Source organism: Hippopotamus amphibius, chromosome 15, assembly GCF_030028045.1.
Source record: "Hippopotamus amphibius kiboko isolate mHipAmp2 chromosome 15, mHipAmp2.hap2, whole genome shotgun sequence".
Lineage (NCBI taxonomy): Eukaryota > Metazoa > Chordata > Mammalia > Artiodactyla > Hippopotamidae > Hippopotamus > Hippopotamus amphibius.
In genome coordinates, this window is record NC_080200.1 from 2,654,168 (window position 1) to 2,669,363 (window position 15,196).

At 56.7% G+C, this 15,196-nt stretch overlaps 1 protein-coding gene across 1 annotated transcript; it reads right to left on the minus strand.

Moving 5' to 3' along the window:
• Positions 1-625: 625 nt before the first annotated feature.
• TBXA2R (thromboxane A2 receptor) lies at positions 626-10,639 on the minus strand. Its single transcript, XM_057709286.1, has 3 exons — positions 10,474-10,639; positions 4,972-5,840; positions 626-1,392 (listed from the first exon to the last, which is right to left on the minus strand). Exons 2-3 carry the CDS (start codon positions 5,755-5,757, stop codon positions 1,126-1,128), a joined length of 1,053 nt encoding a protein of 350 aa, XP_057565269.1. The 5' UTR covers positions 5,758-5,840; positions 10,474-10,639; the 3' UTR covers positions 626-1,125.
• Between the last annotated feature and the right edge of the window lie 4,557 nt (positions 10,640-15,196).

Genomic DNA, 15,196 nt, shown 5'->3' on the forward strand with positions numbered 1-15,196 from the left:
AGGCTTGTGCAGGGTGAGAAAATTCTACCTGCAAGCCACTTTGAGTCGCTGGTCTGGGCATGGAAGTGAAATCTCTGGGCGACACCTTGTCTGATCTTTTGGGTGTGGGACCATGTTTGCTGTATATGTGTGTCAGCACTTAAACTCTTTAAGAATAATTGTTTTAGGAATGTGTACTTAAGAATAATCTCTTCAGCTACTTGGTAGCTTAAAAATGTAGAGTTGTTAAATGACAGACGTGTATTGAGTAACTAGGTCATTCCCAAATAAAATGAGATACTGAACGGAGGCCAGGTTTTTCCTGGCAACGCATCTGCAGTGGAGGAAGCAGGCGTGTACCCCATGGTCTCTGCGTGTCTTGCCCTCTCTTTTCCTCACCTGCAAAGTGGGTTTAATCTCAGAACCCTCTCCTAGAGGCTGTAGGCAGGATTTCAGGAGATCCAAGCTGTAAAGTGCTCAGGGAAGACTCACTAAAGGAGGTGGGGAGGGGAGGGGGAAGCCAGCCCCATCCCTCAGGGCTTCTCCCCCGCCCCGTGCGCCCCACTCCAAGTCCTCCAAGTTGGTTGGATAGGATTCTTGATGTAAGAAACTTCAATAATTGATGATTTCGGAGCCAAAGGAAAATAAAGCTGAGGCAGAGATTATATTTTGGCAAGAGAGGGCATGTGTTGCCCATTGGCATTCAACCTTTCCTAGGCAGAGTCTTCTCGAATTGGGGTGTCAAAGAGAATCAACTGTACCCCAGTAAGTAGGTCACATTCAGGGGTCAGTCCCCCACTTCTGGAGGATTTCTGCAAGGGGAGGCTTACAAGTCTGATCTCCTCCAGAGACCTTCCCAGCACCGCCCACACCCTTCCTGGGGTTGGGAGGGGACGCAGAGAGGGGAGGGGGCTGAGAGAGGGGAGGGGCTTGGAAAGGGGAAGCAGGGAAGAGTTGGGGGGGCGTCCCAGGGGCTGATGGAAGACAGCACACAATCCTGCCACTCAAAGCCTTTGTCCATCCTGCCCTCCTGGCTCCAGGACTTCAGAACAGCTGTGACCAACGGGGAGGACGAAGGTTTGATGGGGGACAGGCTGGCAGGGTGCTCTGGTCTTCCACAGCGCCCCCCGACGTCCAGCCCAGGGCCTAGTGAATCGTGGACCTGCGAGTGAGCTGGGGTTGCAGGGAGAGCGACCTGGACCGGGTGCTGAGGCTAGAGGACGGGGTGCCGAGGCGAGGGTAGAAGCGCCGGATCACCGCCCTGCGAAACAGGATGTACACCCAGGGGTCGAGGATCTGGTTCCAGGTGGCCACGCGCAGGTAGATGAGCAGCTGCCGCTCGGTGGCTCGGGACAGCTGCCCGCTCGGGCTCATGACGGGCGGGCTCCGCAGCACTGTCTGGGCGATGAAGACCTGCCAGGGGAGCCAGAGCGGTCAGCTGCGGGCCAGGCCAGCCCCCAGCCCTGCCCTCCACCAGCACCTGCCCGGGCCACCTGCCATCCCCCGGGATCCAGTGCCGATTCTGTCCCCGCTGTGCTGTGTGACCTCGGGAGAGCTGCCTGACCTCTCTGAGCTTCAGCTGAGGTGGCCACAAAATAGCACATTATTCCTGCTCCTCTCCTGGGCACAATTAAACGTCATGGACAAGAGGACTGGCAGGTGCGAAGAGGTGGAATCACTGTGACTGCCAGCTTTATTAATCTATAAACATTTGTATTTTATACACATTTTATAATATAACATTATCAAATTATGGTATAAAATTATATATTAAACAATTACATTTGTTTATTTTATGTTGTCATTTTATATTAAAAATTATAGTTTATAAAATTTTATGACAAATAATTTTATGTTAAATAATTTTTATGTTAAATTCTTAAATCACTTTAATATATTTTATTAAACATTGGATTTTATATTTAGTATTACACGATATGTAATATAATAAGGTATTTACAGATTATCATAGAATATAATAATATAATTAGTTACCTAATAATACATTGTTAATTATAACTATAATATATAATTATAGTTATATATTACATAGTATTTAAAATTATATATGTAATTATATAATATATAATATACAATTATAATGATGTGACTATTACATAATGATTAATATTATTAAATATTCATAATAATATATAGTTATATGCTCTATTTAACAATTGTGTAATATATAACTATATATTATATAATGATAGATATAATTATTAAGTATTAATATGTAATTATAGCTATGTTATATAGTATTTAACAATTATGATTGATATAATTATATTTCATAATTATAATTAAATTTATACTATATTTAATATAATTACATTCATATTATATTAAATGCTTTATATTAAAATAAATTATTTTTATTTTTTGGCTGCACCATGCGGCCTGTGGGATCCTAGTTCTCTGACAGGGGATTTAACCCATGCCCCCAGCAGTAAAAGTGTGGAGTCCTAACCACTGGACTGCCAGGGAATTCCCCATAAATTATTATTTTGAAATTGTTTCCTGAGGACCTACTGTGTGCTGAGCAATTCTGGGGACACTGCAGTGGCCATAACAGACCCAGGTCCCACTTGCACAGGCTCACAGGCTCACAACCCCATCAGGACATGTGACCAGGTGGCTACAGCTCGGTGATGGGGGTGGGAGTGGGGGTGACGGAGCAGTGATGGAGACACTGTTGGAGACCAGAGGAGGCACCTGACCGGGCATGGGAGAGGTAACCAGATGGTGAATAGGAGTTTCCCAGGTGAGTTTGAAGGAAGTGTCTGTAGGCCTTTCTTCTGGAACAATAGGGAGCTATGGGAGGTGTTAGAGTGGGAGTTAGCTCACGGGCCAAATCTGGCCTGCCACCTTTTTTTGTTTTGTTTTGTTTCCCGTATTTTTGCCTTTTTGGTTTGTTTTGTTGTTTTGCTAAGAATGTTTTTACATGTGTCAGTGGTGAGAGAAAAAAAATAGAAAGCATATTTTGTTTTTTCTTAATTAAAATTTGTTTTATTTTTATTTTTTGGCCGTGCTGCGTGGCATGTGAGATCTTAGTTCCCAACAGGGGATCGAACCCATGCCCCCTGCAATGGAAGCATGACGTCTTAACCACTGGGCCACCAGGGAAGTCCCTAGAAAGTGTATTTTGTGACATATGACAATGCCATGAAATTCAAATTTCAGAGTCCATAAATGAAGTCTTATTGGCGCATAGCCGCGCCCGTTTGTTTCTGTGTAGCTTTCGTGCCACAAAAGCAGAGGTCAGTCATTGTCACAGCGACTGTGTTTAAAAGGTTTACCATATTGCCTTTTAAGAAAAACTCTGCCTCCAAAGGGGACTCAGGAATCGTTTAACGATTCAATGATTCTACCTAGGATGCCTTCCTAGTTTTTATCTAGCAGTTCAACTCCTATTCATCCTTCAAAGCCTCAGTGCCAATGGTTCAGAGCAGGGCAGGGCTCATCCTGGGTGTTCCAAGAGAGTCCAGGCTGGAGGGCAGGGAGGAAGAGGAGGTTGAGGCAGATCCTCGTCAGGGACCTTTTGCTGAAGGTGACATTTGAGCAAAGGCATGGACAAGTGAGGTTGTGATCCATGTGGAGATCTGGGGTGGGGGGAAGCATTACAGGTAGTGGGCCCAGCCGGTGCAAAGGCCCTGCGGCAGGACTGTGCCTGGTGTGTGGGAAGAACAGTGAGGAGACCCATGTGGCTGGAGCAGGGTGAGTGAGGGGGAGAGAGGGAGGAGGGGAGGGGAGGGAGGGGACGGGGCAGGTCGTGCAGGGCCTTGTGGGCCGCGGGCAGGACTTGGGCTTTTACTCCCAAGAAGGTGGGACCCTGGAGGGGTGGGGCCTGACTCAGGTGCTCACAGGCATCCTCTAGATGCTGCCTGATAAATGAGAATAATAATTGTAATAGGTGAATATAGAAATGGCCTCAGCTCTATGAGACCAGGCCTGGGAGGGATGCCCCAGGGACAGAACAGAAGCACATTCCTCAGCGAAGCCTCATCCTATAACGACCACTCCCCTGGGACCCATCAGTGTCTGCAGCTTTTCATACCACGAATAACGTACTCTTGTTTCTATTTTCTCTCCCACCACTGACACATGTAAAAACACTTAGCAAAACAAAGCAAACCAGATTTGCAATCTTCCTAGCCCATCAGTTTAGTTTCTGCTTTAGCCCTTATCACTTCCTAATAACTACCACTTCATTTATTTATATACTATGTTTATTTTCTGTCTTCCCTGCCACCTAAGAGCTCCAAGAAGCTCCAAGCAGTTTTATCAGTTTTGTTCCCTGCGCAATGCCTAGACCAGAACCAGCAACATGCACGTCACTCAATAAATGTTTGTTGAGGGGACAAATGAGTAAATGAGCTCGTGTCATCCTGACAGTCACTCTGAGAAGTAGGCACATTTTTAATCATCCCCATAATCAGAGGAGATTGATTAAAGCTGAAGAAGGGAAGTCTATGGCCAGAGTCACATGGTATGTCCTTGTTGGATGTGGGCTGGAAACCAAGTATCTGATTCCAGTCTCTGATCCAATCAGGAATGGAAAAATAACCACTCCAAGTGGCCAAATATATCAAGCAGTGGAAGGACTTCAGTGAGCTCCCCTGACTCAGGGGAAATCTCTGCAAGGCTGGGGTCCAGCCCAGAACTAGGCACAAAGTAGAAATGATTCAGTGAGTCTACCTGGAATGTCCTCCCCGATTTTGTCTAGCAGGTAAACTCCTCTTCATCCTTCAAAACCCCAGCTCCAATGCCCCTCTTCCAGAAAGCCTCCCTGTTACCCTGGGGACATCCTTAGAGCCCCTCCCTGGGCATCCCAGTCCTGGGACACTGCCCCAGTCCTGCCCCCTTGAACACTTGGGGCCACATTTTTTCCAACGGACAAGAACCTGAGGGTCACGAATTCATTTGGGATGAACCGAGGCCCAGTCACTAAAGATGGTGGGAGCCCCCGGCAGCCCCCGCCCCGCCACTCACCAGCAGCGGCATCCAGCAGATGCTGGCCACCACCATGATGCCCAGGAGCTGCGCCATCATCTCGACCTCGCAGTCCCGCGGGCGCTGCTGGGCAGCCTCCTGCCCGTGGTAGACGCGGCACAGGGTGGCCACACTGATCGTGTTGAGCAGGAAGGACAGCCCCACCGAGAGGCTCCCAAGGAGCGCGAAGAGCAGGCCGAAGGCCACGTCCCCCGTCTCAGCACCGAGCGTGAGGAAGCACCAGGAGCCCGGGTACTGCAGGGTGTAGCGGCCCACGCCCAGCATGGGCAGCAGGCCCAGTGCCAGCGCGGCAGTCCACACCAGCCCCACCGTGGTCCAGGCCCGGCGCTGCGAGGCGGTCGCCGGCCGTGAGAAGGGCTGGGTGATGCCCAGGTAGCGCTCTGAGGCCATGGCAGCCCCCAGGAGCAGCGGGCACAGGCCAAAAAAGACCATGATAACGCCCATGAAATGGCACAGGCTGCAACCGGGGTCCACGGCCTGCCAGTCGAAGAGGATGGCGTGCTGGGATACCACGATGGCGCCGGTGACCAGCAGCCCCATGAAGTCGGTGATGACCAGGCCACAGAGGAAGGTAAGGAAGGAGGACCGCCCCTGGGAGCTGCCCTGCCGCGCGCTCGCCAGCACGCTCAACGCCAGCAGGTTGGAGGCCAGGCCCACCAGGCAGAAGGTGGCCGCGAACCATGGGGAGGCGATCAGGCGCCGCTCCTCCAGCGTGATGTTTGTTGGCCGGAAACAGGGCCCCAGAGAACTGCCATTGGGCCACATGGTGCCAGAGTGGAGCAGGGACGGTCACCACCCCATCGGGTCAAGGCTGCAGGTAGGGTGGTCTGGCATGGGCTCAAGCACACCTGGGGAGGGGGGTGGCAGAAGAAAAGATTTCCTGGTGATTCATTCTGCAATTTAGTCTGAGCTGCCCTGGTGAACTCCTACACAATCTTTAATGCCCCAGCTCAAATACCCCCTCCTGGAGAAAGCCTTTCCTGACTTATCTCACTTCCCACTCAGTTAAGTATTACTATTACTAGTACTATGACTAGTAATATTACTAGTGAGTATTTCTATTACTACTACTACTAGTATTACTATTACTCTGATGACTAGCTCCAGTTCTGTCCTCAGTGACCCTCAAGGGTGAGGATCAGGTCTGTGTCCTCTGGGAACCCTGAAAGACACCAGTTAGTGTTTGCCTGGTCACGGAGAGAAGCCAAGAAGCCCACAGTTTGAACTCCAGCCCTGGAACCCACTGTGTGACCCCAGGCAAACGATTTCTTCTCTCTAAACTTCCGTTTCCCTTCTGGTCATCCAACTGAGCCCTTGGTGGACTGCAAGACACAGGACAGCTTTCCGCTATTGTAAAACAGGACGCGTCCAGTATTGGGAGGGCGGCTGGCTGGTGGCCAGAGGTCGCTGGCTCTTGAGCTGGCGCCAAGGTCAGCCTTGCGGGTTATAATTTCTTGTGAAGGCATGTGGGGGAGGCCCGACCCTGTTGGTGTTTCAGGAAGGTCCTTCCTCCTATGTTGGAATCGTGCAGATTCTTCCCCCCACCCCCACTTTCACGCGATAAGAAATCAACCCAGAAATCCAGTTCCATTCTGGGAACAAAACCCCAGCTCATCAGGAGAAACAGCGTCCCCAGGGACAGGCTATAAATGGTAGCAGGAGGGTATGGGGCTATAAACCCGTTATCTGGTGTGGGGCCGGGAAAGAAAATTGGAGAGACATGTGGGTCTGACCACCTTGGGTGTAGACAGATCAGCTAGATGTGGGGACGCTGAGTAGAAACAAAATGAGACCATTCAGTTTCCCAAAAGGAGGGCCTAAAGTCACCCAGGAGGCCAGCCTCCCTCCCAGGCGCACACACCATGAGCCGTCCTTGTGCCGGAAGTAAGGGGGCACCGCGAGATGGGATCAGAGTGGGCAAAGGTGGCGAGGCAGGACGGTGGGAGGCACGGAGGTTCCAGGCAGTTAAAGCTCACAAAGGTCCCCTCATGATCCCCATGTTGCAGAGGCGGGGAACCCGAGGCCCAGAGAGGTTGACTAACGAATCCAAAGTCACACAGCCTAGCTGGGGCTGATCTGAGATTTAAACTCGGGCCCCGTTACATACAAATGTGTGTAACTGAGTCAAAAGCCTGCCAGTCAGGTGGAGGCTGGTGGGAGGTAGGTGTGGAACATCACCACCCCTGGAATTTTCCTTAAGAAGGAATAGAACTTTTCTAGGGACTTCCCTGGTGGTCCAGTGGTTAAGAGTCTGCTCTTTCCCTGCTGAGGGCCAGGGTTCAATCCGTGGTTGGGGAACCGGTAAGCCGCGTGGGGTGGCCAAAAAAAAAAGGGGGGGGGATGGATAGAATTTTTCTTCTTCTTTTTTTAAATAAATTTATTTATTTATTGGCTGCATTGGGTCTTCATTATGCAGGCGGGCTTTCGTTACGACGAGCAGGGGCTACCCTTTTTTGCGGTGCACGGGCTTCTCATGGTGGTGGCTTCTCTTATGGTGAAGCGCAGGCTCTAGGTGCGCGGGCTTCAGTAGTTACGGCACATAGGCTCAGTAATTGTGGTTCGAGAGCTCTAGAGTGCAGGCTCAGTAGTTGTGGCGCATGGGCTTCGTTGCTCCGCGGCATGTGGGATCTTCCTGGACCAGGGACTGAACGAACCCATGTCCTCTGCATTGACAGGCGATGCTTAACCCCTGCGCCACCAGAGAAGTCCCAGAATTTTTCTAAAAAGTTGATCAGACTGGATTTGAATCCTGACTTTGCCATGAACCCTCTCGGGGAACTTGGGGGAGTCACGGCCCCACTCTGGGCCTCAGTCTCCCTTCCTGTAAAATGGGGCTGATAATGAGTTTGTCTGCGCCCAGGGCCGAGTTCATGTAGGCGCTCGATTGGAGCTGGCCCCAAGGAGGTGCCCGTAACCCGGCCTCAGCAGTGAGCGCGCTCAGCTGCCCCCCTCACTCCCCATCTCATTACTTCAGCTCAGCAACTCCTTACTGAGCCTCATAAATTATGCAGCTCCTGATGGCCCACTCCACTGAGCTTCCCTCCCAGGCTGAGAGCCACTTTGGTGGGGGCAGACTCTTGGGTGGGAAAACTGAACCCTGGAGAGGAGTTGGAGTGCGGTGGGCGCTTTCCATGGCGCCTGGACATCTGAGCCCTCCGCCTCGGGGCAGGGGTGTGCTCTTTGCCATCTCAGATTTGGCCGGCACTTGGATTCCCCCTGGGGACAGGGCACTCGCTCCCTCCCTCCCTCAAGAGCTGGTATGTGCTGTTTGTAAACATTCCTGGGGACTCAGGCCGCAGCGCCTGCGGTCACTGCCCCAGCCTCAGCTCGGAGTGACCGCTAGCTCCTCCGGGGTCTCATGGTTCCCCACCCTTGTGCAGGGGCTCATGCACGCAGGGACACACACCCCGAGTCTGCCTCATGCCTCCCATGTTTGGGACCAAAGCTGTGACCCAGGGCCACTGGCCTGGGGAAGGCTGGAAATTGGCATCACTCTCTCTGGCCCCAGCCTGCAGTTTCCAGTCCCCGCCCTCCCGGGGTTCAGGTGATAGCGGCCAGCTCAAGTTCCCCAGGCAAGCGGGCCAGGAGGGGCATGTTTCCCATCCCACCCCCCCCCCCACATTGGCTGGGAGGGCTGGCAGGGCTCCCACCCTGCAGGGGCTTGTCTGCATCCCAGCCCGAGCACCGCTGTGTGGCCCTTGGGGGAATTTCTCTCCCTCTCTGTGCCTCATGGGAAGCATGGACCCCAGATCTGTGGGACAAACCCAGGATTATATGGCTCGAGAGTGGGAAGGTTTGGATTTTGAAGGTCCAGGGTTCTGGAGCTCTAACGAGTTCCTGGTTCTGGAACCCGAATGTCCCAAGGGTCTAGCCTTTCAAGGGGCTGAGGTTCCAGAACTCTGACAGGAATTTGGCTGGGTCCTGGGTTCCAGAAATCTCTGTTTTTGGGTCCTGGCTCCTATCTGGAGGATGGGCGTTCACTGCTCCCTCAGCCTACCTCGGTGAGGCAGGGAGAGCTCCATCCACCGCTGTCCCTGAGGCGTGGGTGCCGCGCCAGGCTCAGGGACCAGGCTGCGCCACCCCCCCCCAAACCATGGTGGCTTTGATGGAATGTGGGCTTTCGTTCCCAAGGGCTGGGCCTCCTCTGCCTGATGGTCCGTCATCTCCTGCCCCACTCTGCTCCTGCCCCTGTGATTGGTCCATCCATTTTTCAACAAGTCTCTCTCCCTATTGACACCCCACCTTGTGGCCTGCCCGGCCTGCCTGTCCCCACACCATGGGCCCACCTGGCCTCCCCCAGGGATGACGGTGACCTCAGACAAGCTTGGACTGGAGCTCGCCATCTGCCACTGCCAAGCTCGGGGCGCGACTTTGCCGAGTCTCAGTTCCCCCTCTGTGAAATGGGGATGACAAGGACACCGGCTCGCCCGCTGGCATTCTGCCTGGTCTGCCCAGGCCTGACCTGCTCCTGCCGCCCAGACTTTGCCTCCGCGGTGCACCCCCACCCTGCCTGGTGCACCCTTCCTGCTTCCCGGCTGTGCTCACAGTTCATCTCCTGGCTGTGTGCACGGGGCAGCCAGGTGGCAGCCCGGATGCTTGGTGTGACCTTGGCCCATTTGTGCGTTTCCTGTGTCTTCTAATGCTGCTCAGGTGACCAGCGATGATGCCCTCTGGCATGAAAGTACAGGGACTAGACCAGTCTCTGCATCAGCCTGTGCGCAAGGCAGATCTGCACGCCCCAGGGTGTGGTCCCCTTCACGCTCATGTACAGACACAGACACCCACAGAGACACAAACACGTACGTGCAGGGCCCACCCTGACTCCCCTCACCACAAGGCTCGACTTCCCGAAACATTTCCTGTTTGTGACAGCAACCAGGCCCTCACCCCAGAGGGTGTAGAGCCGCACCATCACAGCCAGCTTGTTTAGGTTGGAGCTGAGCCTTGGCTCCGACTCACACCGTCCCTCTGAGCCTCAGTGTTCTTATCTGTCCAATGGGCGTCCTCCCAGCTCTCACCATTCAGGTGAGGAGGGCGCATGTGCAGGCGGATGGGTGATGAAAGGGACAGGACCCAGGCCGGGCGGCCAGGGGTGAACGATGTACACACCTCCAAGCGTGCACATGGCCACACAACCGGCCGGACGTGTGCTCACACTCACAGCCACACCCAGAGCCCTGGCCCCCTCCCCGGCTGCGGCACTGCAGGACACGGAGTGGCTCCCGCACAGACCCAGGGAAACCCACGCACCACCACATCCTCAGCCACACTGGCCGCAGCGGGACACGCAGGCGCCCAGGGCACGCAACACTCCAGACAGGGACCCAGCCTCACGCATGACCCGGGACTGCCAGCCCTTGGCCGCCGTCACCGCCCACGGGGACCGCACCCACCACAGGGCGGATCACCGCAGGATAGCCCCAAGCCACACCTGCCCAACCCTCATGCCCCGCCCCTAACCTGACGGCCCCTTGTCCTCACCTGGTGATGCTGGACGGGGCGCGCGGGGGTAGCGGCGCCGTCGTGGTTCTGGCGGATGTGCGGGTGCCGGGCTGCAGGGGGTCGCACGGAGGCGGAAGCTGGGCTGCCCGGCCGCCGGGGCCCCTGGGGAAACCGAGTCACGGCGGGAGGGCCACGCCGAGGAGCCCGGCGCTGCCACGTCGCAGCGGGACACAGATGGAGGGCGGGGCAGGGCGGGGTGCGGGGCGGGGGGATCCCGGGGCTCAGGAGGGGCGGCGAGGTCCCCTCCGGGCCTGGCAGGGGGTCCGCGGGGGTGAAAAGCAGCCCGGGGCGGGGGCTCCGCTCTGCAGCCCGCGCCTCCTCTGCTCGGGTCCGGCTGGGTCCCTCTGCCTCTCTGCCTGTCTCCCATCAGCCCCTCCCGCCCCGCGCTGGCCACGCCCCTCGCGCCCGGGCCTGGCGGAGCAGGGTCGCGGGGCGCCCCCCAGCCTGGCGGAGGGACGGCGCGGCCTCCCGGGGGAGGGGGCGCCCGTGGGCAGGGGCGCGGGGCGCGGGGCGCGGGGGCCGGAGTGGCCTGCGCCCTCCCGGGGCCTCCGTGCGCCCCAGCCAGGCCCCTTCCCGGCGCTCCAGCCTCCAGGCCCGGCGGTATTCAAAGCCCGGGCAGCACCCAAGGCCGAGAGGGGGCGGGGCGGGGGCGGGCCCCGCGGGGTCCTCTCCACCGGGCGCCCAGACCCCGATCCAGCGGCCCAGGGCTCGGAGCTGGTGAACCCGGTGGGGTGGGGCCTGGCACACGGTAGATGCTTCATGCATGTGGGGTCTGTTTGAGGCCCCTGGCCGGGCTGGGGGTAGGGAGTGCAGGGATGTTGAGAGAGGAGAAGCGACCCGCCTCTCCAGCCAGGAGCTTCGCGGGCAGCCTGCTGAGACGGGCTTCTCTGGAGCAGAGGAGCTGGGAGGGCTGTGGGTGGCCGCGTTCTAGGGGGAGTGTCCTGTGAGGACACAGGCTGGCACTGGGGCCGGAGGAGGCAAAGCCCCCAGCAGAGCCGCCTGCGGTGGGGGTGGGGAGGTACGATTTCCCTCCTCCCCCCGGTGCAGGGTGGGCACGGATACCCAGAGCCTGGCACTGCAGGAGTGATTGAGGATGAAGCAGGGGGCTGGAAGCAGGGCTGGGGAACGACTCCCCAGGCAGGATCACCTTCCTTGAAAGCCCCCAGACTCACGCAGGGCTCTGGGCCAGGGTCTCATCAGCCCAAGGGGTGAAAGCAGAGGGTGACCAGCTGGGTACGGCTAGAGCAAAGTCATGGAGGCTGGACCGTGCTTCAGGGAAGCGACAAGCTTTCTTTAAGGACCTTCTGAAAGGTCCTTCCTGCCCACAGTCCTTGAGCCTTAGGTGGGTGAAGGGGGTCCACCGGCCTGGGGCTGGCCTTTGCGAGGATGCGTGGAGGGCAGGGCTTGGGCACGGAAGAGTGGCCTTGGGTCTCCTTGGCACTGAGTTAGGGACTGGAGGGGGCTGGGACTAGCTGGCTTGGACTTGAGCTCACCCCAGAGTACAGGCTCTGAGTGAAAAGGATGGACTCCTGTCCTGGCCCTGCTCTCCCCTCCGTTGGGTCCACCCACTATCCTTCCGGCCTCTGCATCCCTCCAGATGGCCCCTCCTCTGTTCATCCCATTGTCTGAGTCCCAGTCATTTAACCCTGTCCTCTGCCTTATAAGGAGTCTCCGCAACTCCGGCAGAGCCCTAGCTCTGGGGCTCTCTCCTCTGTAAAACCTTGATATCCTGGGCAGTCTTGCTCCCCATAACCCCTCCTTTTTAAAAAAAATTATTTTATTTATGTATTTATGTATTTGTCTGTGTTGGATCTTCTTTGCTGCACGCCGGCTTTCTCTAGTTGTGGCGGGATGGTGGGGGGCTACACTTCGTTGCGGTGCGATGGCTTCTCTTGTTGCAGAGCACGGGCTCTAGGCGCAGGCTTCAGTAGTTGCAGCACTCAGGCTCAATAGTTGTGGTTCTAGGGCTCTAGAGTGCAGGCTCAGTAGTTGTGGCACACGGGCTTAGTTACTCTGCATCATGTGGCATCTTCCCTGACCAGGGATTGAACCCATGTCCCCTGCACTGGCAGGCGGATTCTTAACCACTGTGCCACCTAGGAAGTCCCCCAGCTCCTCCTTAAGGGCAACTCTGTGTCCCAGCCCATGTGGTAGGACAATTTTGAGCCCCAGATAGACTGTAAACCAGACCCCCCCCTGCAAGAAATTACGCCCCTGGAGAAAGATAAAGCTGGATACAGACAGTCCCAGCCTCCTGCGTTCAGGGCTGGACCAAAGGAAGTGCCAGGGCTTAGGGGAGCCAAGGAGGTGAGCCGGGAAGGCATCCTGGGGCGGGGGTGGGAGAGAAGGGGCTGAGCACTGGGGTCTTGTGGAATGCGTAGGAGTTCCACAGGTCCAAGAGACACAGCAGAAATTACACGTGCAAAACTTTGGAGGCAAGTAAGAATGTGCAGCTTTGGAGAACTGTAAGGAGGGCACATGTGGTGAGGAGAGGATGTGGGGCTAGGGCTCCACACTGGGGGGGAGGGGTAAGATGGAGGGGGCCTGTTCTGTTCCCACTTCCTCTGGCTCGAGATAAAAAGGACAGCGCTTCTTCTGGGAAACAGCCAGGGCACAGGTCAGAGAAGCGCACTTGACTTGCAATTAGCCTGGGTCTCACCACGACTCTGCAAGGCCAGGGGTAAAAATGCTTGTTGTATAGATGAGGAAACTGAGATCTCGAGGGCAGAAACGATGTATCCAAGACCACATGTGGATGGGATCTGAATGGGAGTCCTAGGCTTCCCCCATCTCCTGGGCTGGTGCCTGAGGGTCTCCTGGCCTCTGTCTCCCCGCCGCCCTGCTCAAAGGGCACACGGGAGACGTGGGAGGGGTTTAGCTAGCCTCGGGGGGCCAGAGGGTGGGAACAGAGGCCAGGCTCAGGACACGTCCCCCATGGCTGTGGTTTCCGTGGGAGCCAGGCAGGAAGCATCTATTATTAGGCTCACACACAGCCGAGGGCAGGAAGAGGCCGAGGTGAGGGGTGAAAGAGGCAATTTGAGGGGCCCTGGATGGACGCTGGGCCAGGGCTGGGTCATGGGGCGCTCGGTGCGGTGGTGCCTCCAGCGTGCCTGAGGGGTCTCCCTGACACCCCGCTTGTGCCCTGTCCGGCTCCCTTACCCTCTATGGTTCCCCAGTGCCCTGCGAAAGAGTCCAGCGGCTGGACTTGCAACTCGGCCCTGCCCTGGGCGCACCTGTTGCCTTTTCCTCTGCAAGGCAGGCCCCACCCTCCTTCTCTGCCCGGCAGCCCCATCCTTCCAGGCGCAGCACCTGTGGCCCTTCTCCAGGGAAACCTCAGTATCCCTTCTGGTGCCCCCCAGGCCCACTGCCTCCCCTGCCCCAGCCTGACTCCTTGCCTGGAGGGTGTCTGAGCCCAGCTCTCCTCCCTCTGGACTGGGACTCCCAGCAAGTTGGGGGCAATGTCACTTTGTCCTCCCCCCCCACCCCAGCCCAGAGCCACCACCTCCCTTGGGGTTGGCACGCTGCCTGGATCGCAGAGGGGACATGAGGAGGAACTGGGATGCTGGCGCTGGGAGGACTTCTCTGGGGGCAGGTGGGGAATGGAGGCTGGGAACGGGAGCTTGGAGGAACCCGGGTTCTAACCCTGACTGCCACTTTGTAGGCTTGAGAACCTGGGCCTCTGTGGGCCTGTTTCCCCACATGGACATAAATGATGTCGTGTGGGGCTGGTGTGAGGTCCACGTGACACCGGCTAAAGGCCGGGCCATCACATCCACACGGAGCCTGTGCTCTGCGAACAGAACAGGGCCTGACCCATCTGGTGCCCAAGCACCCTGCTGGGCGTGAACGTGCCTCCCGACTCAGCCCTGCTCCAAGGGCCTGTCCCACACGTGATGACACTGGAATAGGCCAGGGATCAACTGGTTGCGGCTGCCCAGAGGATCCCGAGATTGCTCCGGCAGTCAGCAATTTGATTACAGATGTCTGTGGGGGGTTCCAGAGGGGATGGGTATGGCCTGAGTGCTGGCGTGCAGGGTGTGCTTCATCCTGGGCCAGGCTGGCTGGGTGGGCCGGGGCCTGCCGTGGGGAGTGGGTGCCCCGACCAGGTGCACTTCCCTGCCGCGCCCCCAAGCCCTGCTGCCTAGAACGGGTCTGCTGACATGTGAGCACGTGGGGAGCGGGGCAGGGCAGCGGAGCCCAGAGCGGAACCGAGGCCCCTGGGACATGGTGAAGCCAGGGCTGGGAGACGCCCAGCGGCGGGCGGAGTGTCGATCTCGGCACTGTGGACACAGGTGCGGATTACTCTCTGTGGGGGGGGGTCCCGGGCCCTGTGGGGGCGTGGTGCAGCACCCTGCCCCCCCGCCCACGGTGCCGGGAGCCCCCCAGGTCATGGCAACCACAGATGTTCCCAGACACCACGGAGCATCGTCCCCTGGCCCAGGGGAGCAGCTCTGTGCCTCCTTCTGGGAGGTAAGGCTGAGGGTGGGGGGCAGAGATGGGGCAGCTCTCAGACTGCGAGGCGCTCCCTAAAGAGCTATTATTGACTATTTTTAGGTGTCACGGCTGTTTTAGAAAGGTCTTCTTGGTTGTTTGGTGCCTCGGTTGTGACAGGTGTGCTGTGGTTACACAAGACGTTCACAGCCCAGCTGCGTGTGGGCGTGGGGTGCGGGAACGCTAGGCTACCTGCAGCACTTCTGAAAAT